Source organism: Cebus imitator, unplaced genomic scaffold, assembly GCF_001604975.1.
Source record: "Cebus imitator isolate Cc_AM_T3 unplaced genomic scaffold, Cebus_imitator-1.0 Scaffold54, whole genome shotgun sequence".
Taxonomy (NCBI): Eukaryota; Metazoa; Chordata; class Mammalia; order Primates; family Cebidae; genus Cebus; species Cebus imitator.
In genome coordinates, this window is record NW_016107369.1 from 1,213,283 (window position 1) to 1,236,062 (window position 22,780).

Genomic DNA, 22,780 nt, shown 5'->3' on the forward strand with positions numbered 1-22,780 from the left:
GCCCAAGCGGAGGCCAGCCATGCCAGCTAAGTCACCTGAATCCCACTTCTCTGGTCTCGGAATTCAGGCAAGAAAAGTTCTCCAGCATTCTGCTCCAATCTAAACTCCAGAGGGTCTTGCCCAGGAGAGGCGAGGAATGGCGCCACAATGAGGCGCTCTCATTTGTTCAGTCAATATTGACTGAATACCCTCTGGGTAATTACCATGGGCCAGACGTGGATATGCACAGAGAGCTACCTGTAACCCAGTGAGGTCTCTACTTAGGGATGAAGCTTCTGGCCAAACAATAATTCCTCATCATTTGTTGTATGGTCACTGTTTTTTGTGAAATTTTAAATTATCATTAACATCCAAACAGCACTGAAAGGCACATTAAAGATTTTCCAGTTACTAATCAATTACACAATTAGTCATTACTAATACTATTGGTTATTATTAACACTTGATCATACGTGATGTCATTAATCATAAGCAGTCAATTTTACTAATATTAATTGCTAGTAACTAATTAGTAAGCTAATTCATAACCCAAGAAACTTTAGAGTGCTCATCGAACTGGTTTCTAAAGCAAGCTGTGGGTTGTGGGTGACTTCCTTGGTTACTTTAAAATGAAGGGGGTTCTTTGAATAGAAGTCAGTGGTTCTCAGATTTATGGAATGTCACCATCCCCTTCATAGGAAATCACCAATTTTAAAACTTCTTACCAGCTACAAAGCCTAGAAAATGTACATACATAATTTTGCACATAATTCAGAGGGTTCCCCAACCCCTTGAAATTCAGTTGGTGGTAAGGGGTTCAGGTTAACAGTCACCTGGTTCAAGTGTTTTGGGCTAACTTTTCCTGGCTGAAGGAAAGTAAAATAAAATTCAGTTTCACCCTCTGGTTTCATTCAACTCTCTTCTTAAATGAATATACTTAGCCTACCTTTAAGCTGATTCATTTCAGTTTTTCTTTGTGACAACAGATGCAATCAACTAAAATTAAACAGGTGGTTGTTATCAATTTGACTTTTTGATTTTTCTCCCAAAATGTATCTTCTCCATAAAATTCTTCTAACAGCCAATGTTTTCACCAGTGCCTCCCACCTACTCAACACTCTGCAGATGTTTATTGAATAGTCACATGAATGAATGAGTGGGTAAATGAATGAACAAATGAATATTTCAAAGAGTTTGTCTGCTTCTCTGGCATAATTATATGTTCACATGTGTTATCCAAAGAAAATGAGTTTTTCTGTTTCTGAGGTTTTAGTGCAAAGAGCCATAACTTCTGAATTTGGGGGAATCGTAGTTTCCGAATGCCTAAGAATTCTCTTCTTGATCTGGAACCTTACGAATCAATTAAGGTTTATTCAAAAATTAATACTTCCTTCAAGGGAAAATAATAAGACTAGCTTCCCATAGAGTCACTGGCTTAAAGTGAGGAAAAATCAACTGTGGGCCACACAGAAACATAATGGAAAAAAATAAAGAGTCACACAGAAGTTTGAAAACTAGTGACTGGGCCGGGCACGGTGGCTCACATTTGTAATCCCAGCACATTGGGAGGTCAAGACGGGCAGATCACTTAAGGTCAGGAGTTCAAGGTGAGCCTAACCAACATGGGGAAACCCTATCTCTATGAAAAATACAAAAATGGGCCAGGAGTGGTGGCGTGTGCCTATAGTCCCAGCTACCCAGAAGGCTGAAGCACGAGAATTGCTTGAACCCAGGAGGCAGAGGTTGCAGTAAGCCAAGATCATGCCACTGCACTCAAGTATTACTAGAGTAATACTCTAACTAAAAAAAAAAAAAAAAGGATAGGAGGAAAGAAAGAAAGAAAAGAAAACTAGTTTCTGTTATTTATAATAGCAAAAGAGAAGGCGAATTATCATTATTTAGTTCCTACTACATGCCAGGCACTGTGCTACAAGCACTTTACACGCACACTTTCATTTAATCCTTTTCTTGCCAATTTTACATAGTAGGAAACAGGAACTGTCAAAACAAGATCTGACCTGGGCTTTTCTTGTTCATTCTGTATGCAGCCCTGCCTCGTGCAATACAACGTAACGACACAGGACAATACAAAAGGAAGCTCAAGATAAGGCAGAGAAGGAGCTTTGTAAACTGTAAAATGCAACTGGAAATGTGAGTTACTGTTATCAAGTCATTGCACATTATAAAAGGAATAATGTTCTATGGGAAAACAGCATAGTAAATGGAATGCTTGTACCGATCCAAACTAGTAAAAATGAATGTTCGACAAGGATCGAAAATCAATTCAGAGTGATGTAAATAGCTTGCCATTCATGGGGTTTATCTTTGTTCTGATAAGTTATTAAAGTACATACTTTTTAGAAAACAGATTTATAGGGTGAAGAGAAGTTTCCTTGGGTGGCCGATGTCTCTGGATATTTTTTAATACACATTTAAAAAAATAAAATCACTGTTGAACTCTGTGTTGACGCAAACATTGCCTAGCCACCCACTGTTCAACCAAGACATTTAGTAAGAAACTAGATGAAGCCATGCGTGGGGGCTCACACCTGTAATCCTGCACTTTGGGAGGTCGAGGCGGGCAGATCACCTGAGGTCAGGGGTTTGAGACCAGCCTGGCTAACATGGCAAAGTCCTGTATCTCCTAAAAATACAAAAATTAGCCAGGCATAGTGGCAGGCACCTGTAATCTCAGTTACTTGGGAGGCTGAGGTAGGAGAATCACTTGAACCCAGGCAGCGGAGGTTGCAGTGAACCGAGATTATGCCACTACACTACAGCCTGAGTGACAGAGTGAGACTTGGAAGGAAGGAAGGAAGGAAGGAAGGAAGGAAGGAAGGAAGGAAGGAAGGAAGGCAGGCAGGCAGATGGTAGACAGCACGCACTGAAAATGCTTCTCAGAAAAAGTCAAAAACATGACTGCCACAGGTTTTTACTTTTTGAGACCCTTGGGATGGGCCAGATGACATCAAGCAATAAATCAGATTTAGTGCTCACTCCAAAGAGTCCCACCCCAACGTAGTTGAGTGCCTTGGGGCCCAGTGGTACGTGAAGGGCATAGTACTTGGCAGTGATTAGATTCCTCAGGGGTGATAGGGCAAGGGGTGTTCCTCATCAATTCAGAAGCTGGAGAAATAACTGGGAGTGATACAGGGTGATTAGAACTGAGGATTATGGCAGTACCACAGCTCCGGGACCATCGGAGTCCTACCCTGCCCTCAAGCAGTGAAAATGGCAGTGAGATATGGCCCGCTAAGTTCCCCAATATTGTGGGTAGAAAAGAACTGCTGCAAAGCCAGCCCGCCAGCAGACGGATGGACTGTGCTTCGTCAGCTCACCCCCTCCTGCTGAGTCATTGTTCCAATCTCTGGGCCCAATTAGTCTGGCTCTGGACAGCCACTCAAATCAATAAGAGTCACTGGCCATGCATCTAGAAGTAGAGTTGCCCCAACTATTAAAGGGACATTATCAGGTGATAATGACAAAGCTAGAAAAACATCCTTGGCTCTGCCTTTTTCTTTTGTGCAAAGTCATCAACACCATCAGATTCACTGAACACCATTTACTGAGAATCAGCCTCCCTCCCCTGCCATCCTTCAATAGTCTATCCTAAAGACTCTCTCCCTTCCCCAAGGGAGAAAATTCACAGGAGACACAAAACTCTAGGGTGGTACATGCTGTTGGAGGCCAAACCAACAGCCATCTCTCCCATCATCCTGGCTAACACAACCCAGAGTTTGTACATCCTTCATGTCCTTCAAGGAAAGCAGGCCTGAGAAGGTGAATCATGATTGGTCTAAGCCAATCAAAGTGGTCTCAGTTTTTTTGCTAAGACTGATTTAGGAATGGGCATTACTTTTGGACAATAAGAAATGAAGGGAACTCTACTATGGAACTGCTTTTTTTTTTGATAAGGAATATGAAAAGGGAAATAGGTCCTCACTGGCATCCAGATGTTACCTACTTGTAACACCAGGAGCTGTTACTGTTTTGGGACTGTGCAGGGTGCTGGCTAGGAGGGCAAGCCAGGAAGCTGAGATAGCAGAGTAAAACACACACGAGTCTGAGTTGTTACAAACCACAATGAGGTGCTGGGCTGTCTGCCTTGAAACAGCTGACCCAAGTTCCAGACACCTTCACATGTGAGATAATATGAGCTAGCATTGGCTATACCACTTTAGGTCGGATTTTCTGTTTCTTAGAGCCAGCTGAAAGCATCCCAACTGATAACAACCAGTCGTCACCACCCACTTGCTCTCAAAAGTCTCACCCGTGTAGACCTCTATCACCCTGTAAACTCACAGTCATTATGAGATTTAGATTTACAAGGTCACCTCCTAAAATGCAAATATAAAGAGGTTAAGCCTATCGTCACTCTCTTTACTATGAATTGCTTTCATCAGATTGCTTTCCCCGTAAGACCAGGCCAAGATCAATTACGGGGCAGTAGGGGGTGTGCAAGAGTGGGAGAGGAGCATAAGGGCACACAACGCCTGGAACTGCCATGAAAGGAGACGTAGAGGCTGTGCAGAAAATAGCTTTGCCTCCTCTCCATCCCTAAGCTTCTGGTAGCCCTAAATGTCCCCTAGAAATCATTCTTCAGGCCAAGAATGGCTTTACCTTCCTGGGATTGTCATTCCTAAATATAAGACACCGTTTAGGTCTCAACACAGAAAAACAAAATATGCACTTCAAGTAGCAAACAAATGAGCTTTCCCATTGGGGTCTTCTTGGTTTTGTGCCGGAGAAGGACCCAGGCAGCACTTTTCCCACCAGAGACCAAGCCCAGTGAGACGGCAGTGTTACCCAGTGCTGCTGCTAATCCTGACGGTCCATGGGGTGGTGGCCTTGGCTGTTCTCCTGAAGGCTGTAAGTGTGGTCTCAGGTTTGCCTTGTGATCCCAGCCCCAGAACTACCTCAGGCACTGCCAAGGAGCCACTGTGTACTCTGCACACAGCCTGCCAGGCTGTGCTTCCCAAGAAAAGCATGTGATGCTTATCTCAGGGAGGAAGATGCCAAATCTTTATTACTGCTATTATTGCTCTGACCTTACAGCAACCATTACCTAGGGAGCTAGCAAGAAAGTGCAGAGAAAAAGCGACAACTGTCCTCCCTGTCCAAGTGGGCCCTGATGGGTTTACTACACAGAGGCAGCTTCCTGCCTGACTCAGGAGTGCCTTCTGGGGTTCGGGAAACCCTGGGATCCTCCAAGTCTCCCTGTTTTCTCCCAGCTATGGCTGTTCCACAGCTGCCAACAGGTGTGCTAGAAAAATCAGGTTTCTAGGCAGATGCTCAAGGCCACCCGGAAACCCTGCTCTGCTGCCCTGGTCAGCTCCCTTTCCACTGCACACAGTAGCTGTTCCAAACCTTCACCCACCCTCGAGCCTCCAATGGTACCTTCTACCCCCTCATTCTCAGCAGATGGTCTTGCCTCCTACTTCAAAGAAAAAATAGAGGCTATCAGGCTGCTACACACTCTGCTGCCCACTTTCCCTCCCCCTCTCTCCTCTGCCCCACACTCTCGTCTGTATCCAGCCTTCCTACCTTGCACTGAGCTCAAAGCAAAGGCTGATCAAAGGCTAAGGTTCCCACCTGTGTTCTTTATTCCCAGTCACCTGCATCTCCCCCAGGACTTGATCTAGCAATTACTTTTCTCCGCTGAATCCCTAATCTGCCCCCTTCCCCATCAGCTACAATTCCACTCAAGTCTCCCCAGTATTTAACGTGATGTTCTGCTCTGACCACTACCTAACTTTCCCAACCTTCCACAGGTAAACATTTGAAGAAAGAACATTCTCCATGAAGGGTCTCCACTTCCTTGAGTCCCAATTCCCTTTCACCCTGCTCAGGCCACTGTAGCTTCTCTTCCTAACCACCCTAAATTGCCAAATCCAAAATACCCTTTCCAGTGCTTTACTGATTTGATCCCCCATTTGATAACGTTGAAGAATTCTGGCAGACTCTATTTTCAGAAAAGGGGCTGCAACAGTACCTCCCATTCTTATACACTTGGAGAACCTTGCCACTCTCCCATTAGGAGGTAGAGTCTATTTCCCCAATGCTGAACTTAACTAAGGGGGCCTTTGTGACTGATTCATCCAAAAGAGTAAGTAAGAAGTAATCCTATGTGGCTTCCAAGGCTGAGTCACAAAATTGTGATGTACTTTCAGCCTTATTCTCTTGGGTCACTTGCTGTTAGAACCAGCCGCCATGCTGTGGGGAAGACCAAACAGCCATGTCGAGGCTGATATGGTGAGGAACTAAGGCCCTGGCCCACAGCCCCAGTTAAGCTCCCAGACAACAGCTAGCACCAACTTGCCAGCCAGGGAATGAGCCACTCCAGCCCCCAGTCAAGCTACTCCAGCTACTGCTGCATAAAACAGATGAGTTTCTCTACCAAGCCCTGGCCAAACTGTGAATTCATGAGCAAAGCACATGACTGTTGTTTTAAGGCACTGTGTTTTGAGGTGACTCATTATGAAGCATTAGATAACTGACATAGTGCTTTCATCTTTAACTTTTCTCCACTGAATATGGCAGCACTGCTCAATCCTGGTTCTCCTCCAGTCTCTCTGACCATGCTCTCTTAGTCTCATTCATGACTTATTCTCTTGGGCTCACCCCACAACGAACAATGTTTTGCACAATTTCTTCCTTGCCTTCTTTCTTCTTTTTTTTTTTTTTAATTCTACATCCGTACTGATTCAGCTACCATGAGTATCTTTGCTCATAAATGCTGAATTTGCATTCCAGCCTGGACTTGAGACCAACAGGGATATCCCTATCCAAAACTGCCAAGAGCACCAACTCACCCCACGTGGTTGCGGCACTGACCACTTCACTTTGCTGTGAGATGCATCTCAATCCCCTTATTCTCATGAGAACTTCCATTTTCCAGGCGCCCTTGCCAACTTACTGCCAGCTAGGTTTTGCCCGGAGGCAACACTGAGGGATACTGGCACACTGGGGGACAAGAGTTGGAAACTCTTCTGCCTCAAATAGCAACTGTGGCTCCCACTCCCAAGTGATGGGCCCTAAGTCTGATCTGGCCCCCAACGAACAGGTTCACCACAGTCTCAGCTTCTACCTGGTGGTCCCAGCTCCCGGGCTCTAAAGAACCACATATTCTCTTTGTCCCTCCAGCTTGAGGGTGGCATTGGCTTCCTGCTGTTGGTAAGTGTCTCTCCATCCCATTTGGCTTTTCAGCAATTACATCATTGGTAAACTCCATTTTCTGTTTGAAATACGTAGAGCAAGTTCTTTTTCCCAACTATACCCTAAGTGATATACAGTTGTCCCCCTTCTCTGTGGCTTTGCTTTCCAAGGTTTTACTTATCCAAGGTCAGCTGTGTCCTGAAAATAGGTGAGTACAGTATAATAAGATATTTTGAGAAAGATACGAAATTCACCTCACTCTTATTATAGTATATGTTATAATTATTCTATTTTATTATATTTGTTAGTCTCCTACTATGCATAATTTATAAATTAACTTTATCATAAGTTTATATGTGTATTAGTCTGTTCTCATGCTGCAAATAAAGATATATCCAAGACTGGGTAATTTATAAAAGCAAGAGGTTTAAGGAACTCACAGTTCCATATGGCTGGGGAGGCCTCACGATCATGGCAGAAGGCCAGGGATAAACAAAGGCACATCTTACATGGCAGCAGGCAAGAGAGCTTTTGCAGGGGGACTGCCCTTTTATAAAACCATCAGATCTCATGAGACTTATACACTATCACGAGAACAGCATGGGAAAGACCTGCCCTTGTGATTCAATTACCTCCCACCGGGTCCCTCCCACAACACATGGGGCTTATGGGGGCTACAATTCAAGATGAGATTTGGGTGGGGACACAGCCAAACCATATAAATGTGTATAAGGTTGGGCACTATCTAAGGATTCAGGGATCCACTGGGAGTCTTGGAATGTATCTTTACAGACAAGGGGAAACTACTGTATATAGTTAAACATACTCAAACATAATCACTTAAGTCAGAAACCTAAGACGTTTGTCTCCTTCTCATTCGTACCAGTTGTCAACTCCACCCCATGTGTAAAGCTGGTCACAAAGTCCTGACGATTCCTCCCCTTGAACCCATCCAACTCCCTAACCCCCATTACACTGCCTCACTTCAAATCACTATTTCTCTCTCAGACCAAAGCAGCAACCCCTCAACTGGTCTCCTGGCTACAGTCTTTCTGCCTTCCGATACATCCTCCAGACGCACATCTGATCATGACAGTCCCCTGATTAAAATTCTTAAATGGTTCCCCACTGACTATAGGAAAAAAATCAGATCTGCTCAGATCCACAGATACGTAGTGAGTGTTGACCATGCACACCGTTCTGTGCCTTCGCCTGGAATCCAAACCCCCATGTTCTGTCCTAACTACCTTCCCAGCCTCATCTCCACTTCGAGCTCATACCATCTGAACAAGCTGAAGTCATCCAAGTACGTTCCGTCCTCCAAGAGTCAGGCCTTTACACCTGCTGGACTGTCCCTCTCCTGCCTGGTTATCTCAAGAGTCACCATCTTGTTGCAGCCCCTTGGGTACCCCATCCATCCAGGCACAGTGCTACATGGCACTCTGCAAACACACTGTGGCTGTTTACACACCTGTCTCCACCAAATGGGAGTGCCCCAAGATGAAGATGGAGCTCACTCACTCTCATGTACCCAGCACCCACCTAGCACAGGGTGCAGAAGACCCTCAATGTATACATCAGGTTTGGTTAATGTGAGTCGAAATTAACAAACTGAGAGTACAGAGTGAGGAAGGGAGCAAAGGAAGGGAAACAAGAAAAGGAAGGAAGGCTGTGCACAGTGGCTCATGCCTGTAATTCCAGCACTTTGAGAGGTCGAGGCGTACAGATAGTGTGAGGTCAGGAGCTCGAGACCAGCCTGGCCAATATGGCAAAACCCTGTCTCTACTAAAAATACAAAAATTAGCCAGGCACGGTAGTGGGCACCTGTTATCCCAGCTACTCAGAAGGCTGAGGCAGGAAAATTACTTGAACCTGGGAAGTGGGGGTTACAGAGAGGGGAGATTGCGCCACTGCACTCCAGCCTGGGTGACAAGAGCAAGACTCTGTCTCAAGAAAGGAAAGGGACATACTGACAGGTTAAACTTTAACAGATTGCTGACCTCCCCGGGGGAGGTGACGGCTACTGCCTCAAGCAGGGTACGCTCAGCTTCTTCTGCCCTTATTCTGAAGCACACAGCTAGAAAAGTCCACTAAGGCTTTTCCTAGGACCATTCAGACAGGTGAATTTGTTCATTCTAAACAAGTACCAGAGAACAAACCTGCAACCTGCATAGATATTTCTATGTGATCTGTATGTCAGTTTTATATCCCTGTTGACCACATGTTCCCTTTAGCTACAATTTAACAAATTAAGATGTAATTTTGTCTACCCCCTAAAAACACACCTTTGGTTCAGCTCATTTCTATGACATCCCTCCCCTGAGATCCCCTTGAACCCTAGCAGCTGTTCAGTGTGTTTTGAGACCACCACATGAAGTTCCCAGGGACAAATCAAGAACTGACCCACACTGCCATGGGGTTTCGTGGTCACGGAGCTGTCATAACACCTCCTCTATTGTAATCTCAGCAATCCTCTTCCACTCTGCTGCTCAAAGGGCCGGACTCCACCCACCAGCCTGAGCTGGTTCCTCCCAGGCAGCCTGGATCCCAGGACTCAGGAAAGAGAAAGGTAGGGCTCTCACCTCCATCAGGAGAATGTCCTTCGAGCTCTGAGCTCGCACCTTTGGGTGCTGAACCTTCACGGCCACCGTTCGCCCATCATGCAGAACTGCCTTGTGGACCTGGGCCAGGGAGGCAGTCCCCAGAGGGGTATCATCAAAGCTCTGGAACAAATCATGGATCTGTCGGGAGTGGAGAGAAAACAGAGCAATTAAAAAGGTGACCCAGTTCAGCAAGAGGGAGCCAGGAAGACGGGCCAGAGTCAGGACTGCCTAGTGCCTACAGGACAGATTTGTGAGTGCGTGCGTGTGTGTGTGTGTGCGTGTGTGTGTGTTGAGACAGAGTCCCGCTCTGTCGACCAGGCTGGAGTGCAGTGGCACTCCGCCTCCCAGGTTCAAGCAATCCTCCTGCCTTAGTCTCCTGAGTAGCTGGGATTACAGGCATGTGCCACCACACCCAGCTAATTTTTGTATTTTTAATAGAGATGGAGCAGGGCACAGTGGCTCACACCTATAACCCCAGCACTTTGGGAGGCTGAGGCAGGCAAATCACAAGGTCAGGAGTTCGAGATCAACCTGGCCAAGAGACCAACCTGGCCAGTATGGTGAAATCCCGTCTCTTCTAAAAATACAAAAATTAGCCAGGCATGGTGATGGGCGCCTATAATCCTGGCTACTTGAGAGGCTGAGGCAGGAGAATTGCTTGAACTTGGGAGTCAGAGGTTGTGGTGAGCCGAAGATTGTGCCATTGCACTCCAGCCTGGGTGACAGAGCGAGACTCTGACTCCAAATATATATATATAGAGAGAGATGGGGTTTCACCATGTTGGCAGGCTGGTCTCGAATTCCTGACTTCAAGTGACCAGACTACCTCAGCCTCCCAAACTGCTGGCATTATAGGTATGAGCCACTGTACCTGGCCCCCAGGACAGATTTTTTGCTTTATCAGTTGGGTACCAGCCTAGGGTCTTGCCTGGTCCTCCACTGCTGGACATTCACAGTAGGCATAGAGGGAGGGGGACAGAAGACGTGCATGGAGGGCGCGTCCTAATACCTGTGCATGGGGCCTTAAGCACTTCCTCCATCAATGGCCAAATAAGTGTTCTTCAGAAGTTGCAGAAGTGCTTCACCTGCCCATTGAACTATCCACCACTGTGCCTCCAGGGTTCTCACATATGGACATCCCAGCATTAACAGAATGTGGGCCCAGGGCAGCCCCAGTATCTCAGCCCCAGACAGGGATCAGATAGAGGGCGTTTCCATTCCACAAACCATGGGAGCTCAAAGAATCCTGGGTGGAGGTCCCAGACCAACAACCACCTTTTGTTCCTGCCTGAACCACAGTCTCAACATGGGTCACCAAGTCCACTCCCAGCCTGGCTACTCCAGCAGAGACCCCAGGGCTGCAAGCCAGAGCTTTGCTTTAGGTCATCACCTGCAATGCCACTCAAAGGTAGCCCTGGGCAGCAGAGAACAGTGGCTCACGCCTGTAATTCCAACACTTTAGGAGGCTGAGTCTAGTGGATCACCTAAGTTCGAGACCAGCCTGGCTAAAGTGGTAAAACCCCATCTCTACTAAAAATCCAAAAATTAGCCAAGCGTGGAGGCAGGCACCTGTAATCCTAGCTACTTGGAAGGCTGAGGCAGGAGAATCACTTGAACCCAGGAGGCGGAGGTTGCAGTGAGCCAAGATTGTGCCATTGCACTCCAGCCTGGGTGACAACAGCAAAACTCTGTCTCACAAAAAAAAAAAAAAAAAAAAAAAAAAAAAAAAAAAAAAAAAAAAAAAAAAAGAAAAAAAAAAAAAAAAAAAAAAAAAAAAAAAAGGTAGCCCTGGGCAAAGCCTCCTGTTCTTTCTGTGCCTCATTTTCTCTCTCCATGAAGTGGAAAATACACTCCTTACTCCTCCTTCTTTTTTCTTTCCCTCTTAGAAATGCCATACCAATTTTCCTGAAGGAAATAAAATTCCCTGACTTGAGTGGCCACATCTACACGGCCCAGATCCAAATATTCAGCCAACTGGGAAAAAGATCCCTAAAGGTCTTTTCCAAGATTGGGCAAGGCTGAAAGCCTAACCCTCTCCATTTCGTTCTTTTTTTTTAAGATGGAGTTTTGCTCTTGTTGCCCAGGCTGGAGTGCAACGCTGCGATCTCGGCTCACCACAACCTCCACCTCCTGGGTTCAAGCAATTCTCCTACTTCAGCCTCCAGAGTAGCTGAGGTTACAGGCATGTGCCACCACGTGTATTTTTAGTAGAGACGGAGTTTCTCCATGTTGGTCAGGCTGGTCTCAAACTCCTGGCCTCAGGTGATCCACCTGCCTCAGCCTCTCAGAGTGCTGGGATTACAGGCGTGAGCCACCACGCCAGCCCTCTTCATTTATTTAAAGCCTCTGTACAGCTTCAGAATCCTGGAAAGTCCAGACATGCGCACACACATATGCACAAGCGTGTACAGATGCCTGTTCTCCTGGCCCACCCTCCCAGATCCTCATGCTTTGAAGTCTATTCAGTCTGTGCAGCCCTTCCTCCCTCTGTCCCCACTACTGCAGCAGCCACTCTGCCCTGTCCCTCCGCCCCTCTCCTTGGACTTCAGATGTCATGTGACCCACAGCCACCATCCCACGCCATTTGTTAGGCTACACCATCACTTTCCTAATCTCATCTCATAAATCACTCCCTGCAGCCCTGTCATCATTTTTGTCGCTTTTGCTAAACTCCATCCCATTTATCAACATCCTGCCCAGACCAAAGGCCCAGACCACATGGGGAAAGTCCTGTGCGTCTCTGTCAGGAGAGATGGGTATGGGATTGGCTTCCCTGGTCCCCTTCGTCCTGGTTTCTTTCATTATTATTATTTGTATCACCCCGAGTGGCTGGTTCTCCCTGCTCCCCCCAAAACACACTTTTCTTTTCTCCTCCTTCGTGAGTTCTAGGCTCCCGATAGCAAAATTCTTCCCTTCTCATCCACCCAATCATCCTGAGTTTCTCAGCACAAGAACCCTTTATCATTATTATCATCATTATTATTATTATTAATTGTACTTTAGGTTCTGGGGTACACGTACAGATCATGCAGGATTGTTGCATAAGTACACACATGGCAATGTGGTTTGCTGCCTTCCTCTCCCCATCACCTGTATCTGCTATTTTTCCCCACATTATCCCTCCCCACCCTCCCCAACTCCTGTCCCTCCCCTAGTCCCCCCCAACTGACCCCAGTGTGTGATGCTCTCCTCTCTGTGTCCACGTGTTCTAATTGTTCAACACCCGCCTATGAGTGAGAACATGCAGTGTTTGATTTTCTGTTCTTGTGTCAGTTTGCTGAGAATGATGGTTTCCAGATTCATCCATGTCCCTATGAAGGACACGAACTCATCATTTTTTATGGCTGCATAGTATTTCATGGTGTATATATGCCACATTTTCTTTATCCAGTCTATTGTTGATGGACATTTGGGTTGGTTCCAGGTCTTTGCTATTGTAAACAGTGCCGCAATGAACATACGTGTGCATGTGTCTTTATAATAGAACAGTTTATAATTCTTTGGGTATATACCCAGTAATGGGATTGCTGGATCAAATGGTATTTCTATTTCTAGGTCCTTGAGGAATCGCCACACTGTGTTCCACAATGGTTGCACTAATTTGCACTTAAGAACCCTTTATCTTGGGCCTGGGCTTGAGAACGGGAAACAATGGGATCATCATTCCTGTAAAACCCATTAGGACCTCAGCTGCAAGTGTGGAAGGGATTTTTGTCTGTTCTGTTCACTGCAGAATTCCCTGCAACTCCCTAGAACATGGCTGGAGATAGTTGGTACCAAACAAATGTGTTGAATGACTGAATCCACTATTCTCTCCACTAGAGAAGAATTGAATCAACTCTTTCCTTCCTTTGAAGTGATTAGACCTTCCTGTTCCCACACTCCTATGAATCCAAAGACCTCAAACGTGGAACTTTCCAAAATAAAAAAAAAAAGCATACCTGTTCCTCCAAGGCAGGTGTGAGGCCCTGGCCTGGCCAATCAGAACCCTGAATATCTCTGGCCACATGAATTATTAATTCAGAGATGTACAGGTAACTCAACTGGTCCAATCAGAATCAATCATTTCACTTTTATTTGATAGAGAAGAGATGTTTTTCTCAGTTGAACTTGAACATAAAAATAGAAGCCTGCGGTGGAACTGCTGAGGGTCACATAGTAGCAACAAAGAATACAGCTGAGGCAAGAGACAGAGGGAGTGAATCAGGGCCACAGTGTTTGAGCCTCTTGATCCAGCCATGCCTGAGTACCCACCCTAGCATTCCTTTTCCTGCTTAGGTCGGTTTCAGTTTTCTGCCTCACACAACTGAAGGGGCTCTGATGGATAAAGTGTTCTCAGGTCCTAGCAGGAATAAGTGAAAGAAACAGACATGGTGCCCAGCACCCGCAAGAGACCCAGTAAGTGTGAGTTCCATCCCCTTCCCACCCCCTTGCTGGGACAGGGACCCAGGAATGAAAGGGAAGGTAGAGCCTTGGCAATGTCCCCAGCTGTTACATAATGAGATCAATACCAAGCCCCTTTGCAAGCCCTCTGGAGTTCCTGAAGGAGCACCACCAAGCAGAGGGTTTTCTGGAGCAGAGCTGTGAACACACACCCTTATCTCCCAGGCAGCTAAAATGACCAATCTTCCCACCTAAAGGGGCTTGAGGTCAACTGACCTCACTCCCTACCCCAAGCCTCCGCCTGACTCCCAGGAACATCTGTTCATTGTCTGAGAAGGACAACCAGTCTTTAAGCCAGTGTCCTTGCAGGGGCACTGCAGAGTCATTGCAACTGAAGAGTGACATGGCATCACTAGGGCTGTGTAGCAAGAACAGCTGCCAAGAGCACCCCACAGGGAGGTGAGGGAAGGAAAGAGCTGAGGCGAGCAGATCCTAATCTCCAGGGCAAGAGGAAGCCTGGTCCACCACATCCACATCCCCAAAGGACATGAAGGAGGCCTCCCACAATTCCCCATCCCCACCAGGGGAGTCAAGGGGGCCCCGGGATACCACCCAAGCCCAGTGCCCAACTTAGCACTCTGAACAAGGCCCAGCTGTGAGGACTTGCCCACATCTCCAATTCCAGCAGCAGAAGCAAAGACAGGCATGAGGAATGAGGATGCACCCCTCACTGGGCACTCGGGACCTGTCACACAGACACCCCACCCCACCACCTCCCCAGTGTCCCTGCAGCCATCTTTCCCTTCTCTATCAGGAAGCAAGTCACACGCCCACACCCTCCTGTGCTTAAGCGAGCACACACACATACACACGCATGATAATTGATTGCTAGTGGATGTTCCTAGCTGGCTTATAAAAAAGGTAATTAAAGATTGGTGCTGCAGCCTGTAATTAAATATGAATAAAGTAGCTCTAAATGGAACCTTGATTCAAAGTGTTCAGTGGAAGTACTTTATGCTGATAGATGGTAAGGAAAAATAGACCCTGTCCCGAAAGCAGAATTTTACCCCCCATGCAGCTGAAACAAACGCCAGCCCCCTCCAATCAGGCCTCGTCCCCCAGCCCTTTCAGCAGAAAACCATTACCAGAAACAAACTGCAGCATTTGCAGCAATTAGATTCAAGCAGGGCCCTCAGCTGCCTCCAGTCACTCACAGAAATTTGCCTCCCTTTCTAAGGCTTTCTTTCCCCATCTTTTTACCTCCCAACTCTGGGTCTAGCGGCAGAATCAGTTAAGTAAAACAACCGCATTTTAATATGACTAGTTATGTGCTTTTTAATTACTGTCGGCTCATGATTCAAATATATCGATGTCCCTGTCTAGAAAAGGAAAAATAATCAGAAAAAGAGTTTCTCTGGCTTTTGATCGTTTGGTTTCCCCCTCTCTCTCTCTCTCTCTCTCTCTGTGTGTGTGTGTGTGTGTGTGTGTGCACGAGTGAAGCGGGGAGGTGTTTGTCGTTTTATGAGCAAAAGAGCACTAGGGGTAAGAAAAAATGTGTCATCCCCTAGAGGCTTGGCAAATCTGGAGCAGTTAAGTCCTCAGCAGTCTGGCTTCAAGAGCCTGGGAATCCGGAGAATAAGCAACTTCATACTGGAGTCAAAGGGCAGAGTAAGAGACTGTCCAGAAAGAGCCCTGCAAGGTGCCCTGAAGCCAGGGTACTGGATAATGTTTCCCAACGGCCACATTGAGCATCCAAGCACTGGCCAAGACCAAAATAAGGTGACCGGAAGTCAGGATCTTCCTGAGAAACCACGCTACGCCTCCTGGGGAGTTTTGCTTGGAGTGTCTTAAACACCCCCTCCAGACACTGCAGGGTGGCCGGCCTCAGGCCTCTCAGGGGAGGGGCTCCCCACCAGTCACAGGATGGGGACGGCTGAATTCTTCCAAGATGGCTCACTTTCAAATATTCCAGCCTGTTGTTCCCATACTCGGTCACGTCAGGCCGATTTTGGTTTTAGAAACTACATCACCACATCAATAATGCATCTCACAAACCCCAAAATGCCTGGCTCCAGATGCAGACGGAAGCCTGCCTCAAAGCAGGCAAGCCCAGGCCTAGATGCCAAGACCAACCAGTTCCCTCTTAGGGCACCTGGGGCAGAACCAAATCAGGGCAGGTTACCATGGCATCAGCAGCAAACAACATCTGGCTCCTGCAGTCTCAAACTGGCCCACCCTCCACCTGGCTGGGCGCCAGCTGCCATCCACTGGTGCCTGGTGAGGAGAGAAACAGGTCTCCGTCGGCACTAATGGAAGTGGTTGGAGACAGTTTCACCCACCTTTCCCACCCCCAGCCTAAGGCAGACACAATAACTCTAGCTATCTCGGACTCTGCAAAACTCTGATGGCTGCTTTGGGCAGAAAACCCACCACCACCTCTCAAATGCCTCTGTTCAGAACCATCCGGTTCTCCCTACACCACTTTCCAGGGACCTGCCCCAGATACCCCTGTATCTTATCATTGCCCTATCAGCCAATACCTGCTTTTGCTGCAGCTCCCGGCCATCCCCTTTAAACAGGTCTGATTTGTGACCCACCTCTTCAGGATTATTCCTGTATCTTCCAAGGTGACACCTGAGAGTGACAGCAACTTAGTGGCACATGCACACATTTCCTCATGGTAGTTTTAAATTATGTTCACAATGGCCGGGTATGGAGGCTGATGCCTGTAATCCCAGCACTTTGGAAGGCTGAAGCAGGAGGACTGCTTGAGGCTAGGAGTTCAAGACCAGCCTGGGCAACACAGCAAGATCCTGTCTCTACAATTAATTAATTATTAGGGGGGAAAAGGGTGAGAAATCACTGGGGTATCCTAAGCATGGAAATGGCATGCCCTGATGGGTGTTAACAGAGCCTTTCTGGTACCAACTGGATGTTAAAAATTAATTATCTGTTCATAACAGTCAAGAAAAAAAATTAATTAATGGGCCGGGCATAGTGGCTCACACCTGTAATCCCAGTACTTTGGGAGGCGGAGGCTGGCAGATCACCTGAGGTCAGGAGTTCAAGCCCAACCTGACCAACATGGAGAAACCCCGTCTATACTAAAAAATACAAAATTAGCTGAGTGTGGTGGCACAGGTCTGTAATCCTAGCTGCTCAAGAGGCTGAGGCAAGAGAATTGCTTAAACCTGGGAGGCGGAGTTTGCAGTGAGCCAAGATCGTGCACTCCAGCCTGGGCAACAAGAACAAAACTCCATCTCAAAAATGATAATAATAATAATAATTTAACTAAATAAAACATGTCCACAAATTTTTAAATACTGCTCTTTGTCAGAGGGGGCACCTGTTCCCCTCCCTTGAGTGTGAGCTGGATAGAATTAACGACTCACTCCCAACAAAGAACACATAGAAGAAGCAACAATGTGTGACTTCCAAGACTAAGTCCTAAAGGCCCTGTGATGAGCCTCTCACTCGCCCTTGGATTGCTTGCTGTGGGAGAAGGAAGCTGCCATGTCACGGTCACAAACTTCCATGGAGTTTGTCTTTCATGCAGTCTGCAGAGAGGTCCATGTGGCAAGGAACTGAGGCCTCCTGACAACAGTGAGCCATCTTGGAAACAATCCTCCAGCCCCCACCAGGCCTCCATAGGACTGCAACCTCATGAGAGACTCAGCTAGAGCCATCCAGTAAGTCACTCCCAAATTCCTGACCCACAGAAACTGTAAGATAACAAATGTTTACTGATTTAACTCAGTAAGTTTTGGAGGTGGGATGTGGGTGATTTGTCATGTGGCAATAGCTAATACACCCCAAGCACACCCATGCCTGACATCACTAATCTATTCCTGATGAGTCCAGATGATGCCTTGATATCTCGACACAGTGCTCCAGGCAGCTACTACAAACTGATCAGAATTCATATAGGAAAGGAAACCAATTTGCTATTTCCTTAGCCTAAGTCACAGGCAACACATATTTACTACAGGACCATCATATGACAGAAACCATATTAATTACATAGAGTGTACTTAACACAGTCTCTGATCATGAGGAGACCTCTGAAGGCAACAGCCTCTCAGAAAAACACATTTGTATTTTAGCAGGGCCTGCTGGAGACAGTGCGTCCTGCACATTGCTGCTTCCTCCAATCCTGAAAGACATGTCTGGCAAGATAAGAAGGGAGACCTTTGACGTGCCAGAGGGGAGAACAGGCATCAAGGGTCTCTCTCCCTCCTCACTCCTTGTCTGGGCCTCCGCCCCACTTAACAGCTGCCCTGCCTAAGGTGGGAATACCCTAACCACCAGCTTCCCACTCAGAACAATTTATTATAATAAAAATAATGGCAATAACAGCTCAAGGACACGCCGACCTTGTCTTCCATGGAGTTTGTGTTCTTTCTGGGGTTCCAAAAGATCACACTATTGGTTCTGCAGAGCCATTAGCTATTGCTGCTGCCAAGCTGAAAAGAAAATGAAGGAGCCAGCAGCAGAACCTGAGGCCCTCTTGCCAAGGGCCAACCCCAGAAATTACAAAGCTGTTCCTGCACTGAGGCTGGCACGATGCTTGCCAATTGCTGAAGGGCCTCCTGGCACAAGGTCATCACCCACCTGGCTCTGCCAAAGGCATCACAGGCCACCAGGCTTCTTTCCTACCTCAAGATAGTGACCAGCGGCTGACAGGCAGGGAAGCAGGGAGCCAGGGGCACCCATACTCCAGGACGGCTGTGTGCCGACTCTCTGAGACACGCCCAACAGCTCATCAGAACAGTCCAGCCTGAGAGGCTATAAGGCTTGGTGATTCCAATGCAAGCTCTAGGTCTATCTGCTGAGGCTTAAATCTACTATGCCTCAGTTTCCTTATCTGTAAAATGGCTGTTTTAATATTGACCTCATAGGGTCATATGAAACCACAGACATAAAGGGTCTAGAATAGAGCCGACAGCAGCCCCCAATAACGGCAGTAGTAGTAGGTGGCTCGCGTGATTCCTCCAGTTATGAGGGCAGACAGTGCTGCAATGAAGAGTGCTGGACAGAGTCAGCAGTTCCGGCCGCTCAGTCTGGTTCTGTCAAGGAATGTATGCCACCACCCTCATTTCCCCAGAGACTGCAGTGACCTCCTCACCAGCCCACCCTATCTCTTCCAATCCAGCCTCCGCATGCAGCTAGGGTGAGTTCCCCAAACATAGGCTGATCGTGTCACTTCTATCTGCATAAGTCACTTCACCAGCTTCCCAGAGCCAAAATCCTCAACACCACCCATGGGGTCTGACCCGGCCTACCTTTCCTGCCCCAGTCTCCCTTTCCTGCCTCAGCCTCCTCCCTCTGCTTCAAACACAGGACCTCGTTCAGCCACCAGCACGCTCCCTGCGTGCACCATGGGGCCTTTGCACATACTGTCTCCTCTGACCAACAGGCTCCCTTCCCCCACTCACTCTTCCAATCACAGCTGAACCGTCACCTCCTCAGGGAAGTCTCCCCTGCACACATTCTTGGGGTTCATGCACCTTCCTTGAGAGCAATCACCACGGTTACATTTACCTCCATTTATATTTGCTTAATCTCCCTCTTCTAGACTGCAGACTCCTGCTTTTGCTCAGCACTGCCTCAAAAGCTCCTGACACCTGATGGTGCTCGGCAAGTATTTCCTAATGGATGGAGCTGAGGTTAGATTTTCCCTGTCCTCTTCAGGGAGAGGGGACTTTGGGCCCTCCAGCTGATCCAGGGAATCTGAAACACCTCCCAGAAGTGGCCACAGTTCCTTTGGGGTAGCTGAGGGAGCCTCCCGGTTGCTGGGTATCTTGAGAGCTGTGGATGAAGGGACTCTATGGAAATGTTGTGATAATAATGATTAATAAAAAGCAGATAAACACCCAGTGTGGCTGGCCAGCCTGGGAAGCCATCCATTAGAACTGTCATTCATTAGTGGTGGGGGAGGGGACAGTCCAATCAGATCTCCTCGGTTTAAGCAAACCTTCTGTAAATTGTAGGCCACGGGCACTGACATTTGATAAATTATTCTTCATAATCCACCGTTGGCTATCATAAATCTAATCTTTCAGCGTTCCCCATCTTAATAACTCCTATAGCCTCGCAGGGTGACATATCTATGTCCCTGCCTGTGACAGAGATCTCTGAGGTGAAAGAGACCAGACGTTCTGGACAGAGTGCAGTATGAAGCCAGAGACCCCCAGGGCCAGGACCCAGCCCAGGCAGCTAACCACTGAGTGATCTGGGTACTGAGGAAATGAGCCAAGCTTGAGTGCCAGAGTCCAAGTACTTGTGCCCCATCACAGCTGAGAGAGGTGATACCAGGAGATTAGACCCAGGCAAGCCAGGCCCTGCACCCACCACCGCAGGCCTGCCCACGTGAGAACCCATCACATCCTCCTTGAATTTGAGCTTGGGTCCATACTAGGGAATATCAGGACATCTTCGCCCTGCACGGACTGAATGCTCAACCATAGGTAGCTCCTTATATCTGGGTAAGGTCTGGTGCCTTCAAAGTGCTCGTATGTAATTGTCAAGCCTCTCTTGAGGTTAGAGGAGATATTATTGCCTACATGTTATAGAGGAGAATATATTCGTTAAAGGTCATTCATTTATCTATCCAACAAATGTTTACTGAGTGACTAATATGTGCAGGGCACTGTGCTAGTCACTGGGCATTTGAGAAGTGGGTCCAAAGTGGGTACAGCCACCACCCTCTGGAGTTGCTGCTGGAACTTAAAAGTCAAGGGAAAAAGAAACTAATCACATAGGCCAGGTGCGGTGGCTTGCATCTGTAATCCCAGCACTTTGGGAGACCGAGGCAGGCAGATCACGAGGTCAGGTGTTAGAGATCAGCCTGGCCAATATGGTGAAATCCCGTCCCTACTAAAAATACAAAAATGAGCCAGGCATGGTGGCGCGTACCTGTAGTCCCAGCTACTCAGGAGGCTGAGGCAGAAGAATCACTTGAACCCCGGAGGCAGAGACTGCAGTGAGTCAGACTGCACCACTGCACTCCAGCCTGGGCGATAGAGGGAGACTGTGTGTCAAAACAAACAAAACCCCACATAATTACAAATAAAAGGAAAATGGCCAACTCTGACAAGTGCGATGAAGAGATAGCTGACACCGTAAGAACCTATGCTCAGGGGCTGAACCAGGTCAGGGAGAGCAGAGAGAGCTTCTCTTAGGAGATGATAAAGAACAGAGGTCTGAAGGCTGAGGAGCCAGTTAACCAGCTGAAGAAAGGATGAAGCTGGCCAGGTACGGTGTCTCAACACCTGTAATCCCAGCACTTTGGAAGGCCAAGACAGGAAGATCGCTTGAAGCCAGGAGTTCAAAACCAGCCTGAGCAACATAATGAGACCCCATCTCTTCAAAACAAATAAAAACTTAACCAGGCATGGTGGCACACACCTGTAGTCCCAGCTATCTGGGAGGCTGAGGCAGGAGAATCATTTGAACCCAGAGGTGGAAAAGCCTTCTAAGCAAAGGGAACAGCATATGTGAACCACGAATAAAAGGAACGAGATACAGAGACAGGAGTGAGCCAGAAATACAAAGGCCAGCACCTTCCCAGACTTGGTTTCACCATTTCCCCCATGGGAAGGGATCCTCATCCACAGATCCTGCCACTGAGGTGAACACCTGGCCACAAAGGCTCACATTCATTTCTGATGAGGGCCATGAATTGTAAAACCTGACAGGATCACCCTCACAAAACCCCAAAGGCCTTTACCAACAACCCTCGGTTCTTCCTACATCCACAAAGCACAGCACCCTTTGCTTACAGCAGCTCCATTTCCTATCAGGACAGATGTCCTGGGCCTCAGGTGGTAGCAAAATGCCACACAGCAAATGAGCCTAAGCTATGCTGCTTGCCTCAGAGCCAAAGCAAGTGAATACCAAAGCCCTTTGTGTTTTTGTTTGTTTTTGAGACAAAGCCTCACCGTGTTGCCCAGGATGGAGTGCAGTGGCATGATCTCGGCTCACTGCAGCCTCCGCCTCCAAGGGTCAAGCGATTCTCTTGCCTCAGCCTCTCAAGTAGCTGGGACTACAGGTGTGCACCACCACACCCAGCTAATTTTTGTATTTTTAGTAGAGATGGGGTTTCACCATGTTGGCCAGGCTGGTTTCAAACTCCTGACCTCAGGTGATCTGCCCACCTCGGCCTCACAAAGTGCTGGGATTACAGGCATGAGCCACTGCACCCAGCCCCAAAGTTCTTTGTACATGTAAGGAGGTTGCACCCAGTAAGAAGCTTTCTGGATTCACTTGGCATATGATACCAGCAGTGCCCAGGAATTTTAAAGGCAGATAAACCCAGGCCCCATGGATCTACTGGGGAGACAAAGCCCACGCTTGGCGGAATTGGGGGGTTGGTGGTCAACATACTCTACTGTCTCAGCCCAGCAAGCAGAGCAGTGAGTAAGAACACCAGCACTGGGGTCAGCAACCCAACCCTCTCTGCCGTGGTAGCGCTGTGATTTACTGGGGCGCATGCCCATCCAGTGACATGTTGACTGGCTGCACTTATGCCACCACAACAGAGGTAAGCAGTTGTGATGGCGAGATGGTATGGCCTGCAACATCCGAAACATTTATTACCTGGCCCTGTGGCAGGCAGAAAATGAGGCCCCCAAAGATGTTCAACTTATGTGGCAAAAGAT

The 22,780-nt window shown here is 47.6% G+C and overlaps 1 protein-coding gene across 8 annotated transcripts in view; it reads right to left on the reverse strand.

Annotated features, from left to right (window-relative positions):
• Positions 1–22,780, reverse strand: part of ADCK1 (aarF domain containing kinase 1) — a 140,861-nt gene that overhangs the window by 36,357 nt on the left and 81,724 nt on the right. For all 8 annotated transcript variants that reach the window (XM_017528531.2, XM_017528529.2, XM_017528530.2 and 5 more), the window contains one exon: positions 9,717–9,875. In XM_017528531.2, coding sequence (XP_017384020.1) covers positions 9,717–9,875 — 159 coding nt within the window. The remainder of the gene's footprint in view (positions 1–9,716; positions 9,876–22,780) is intronic.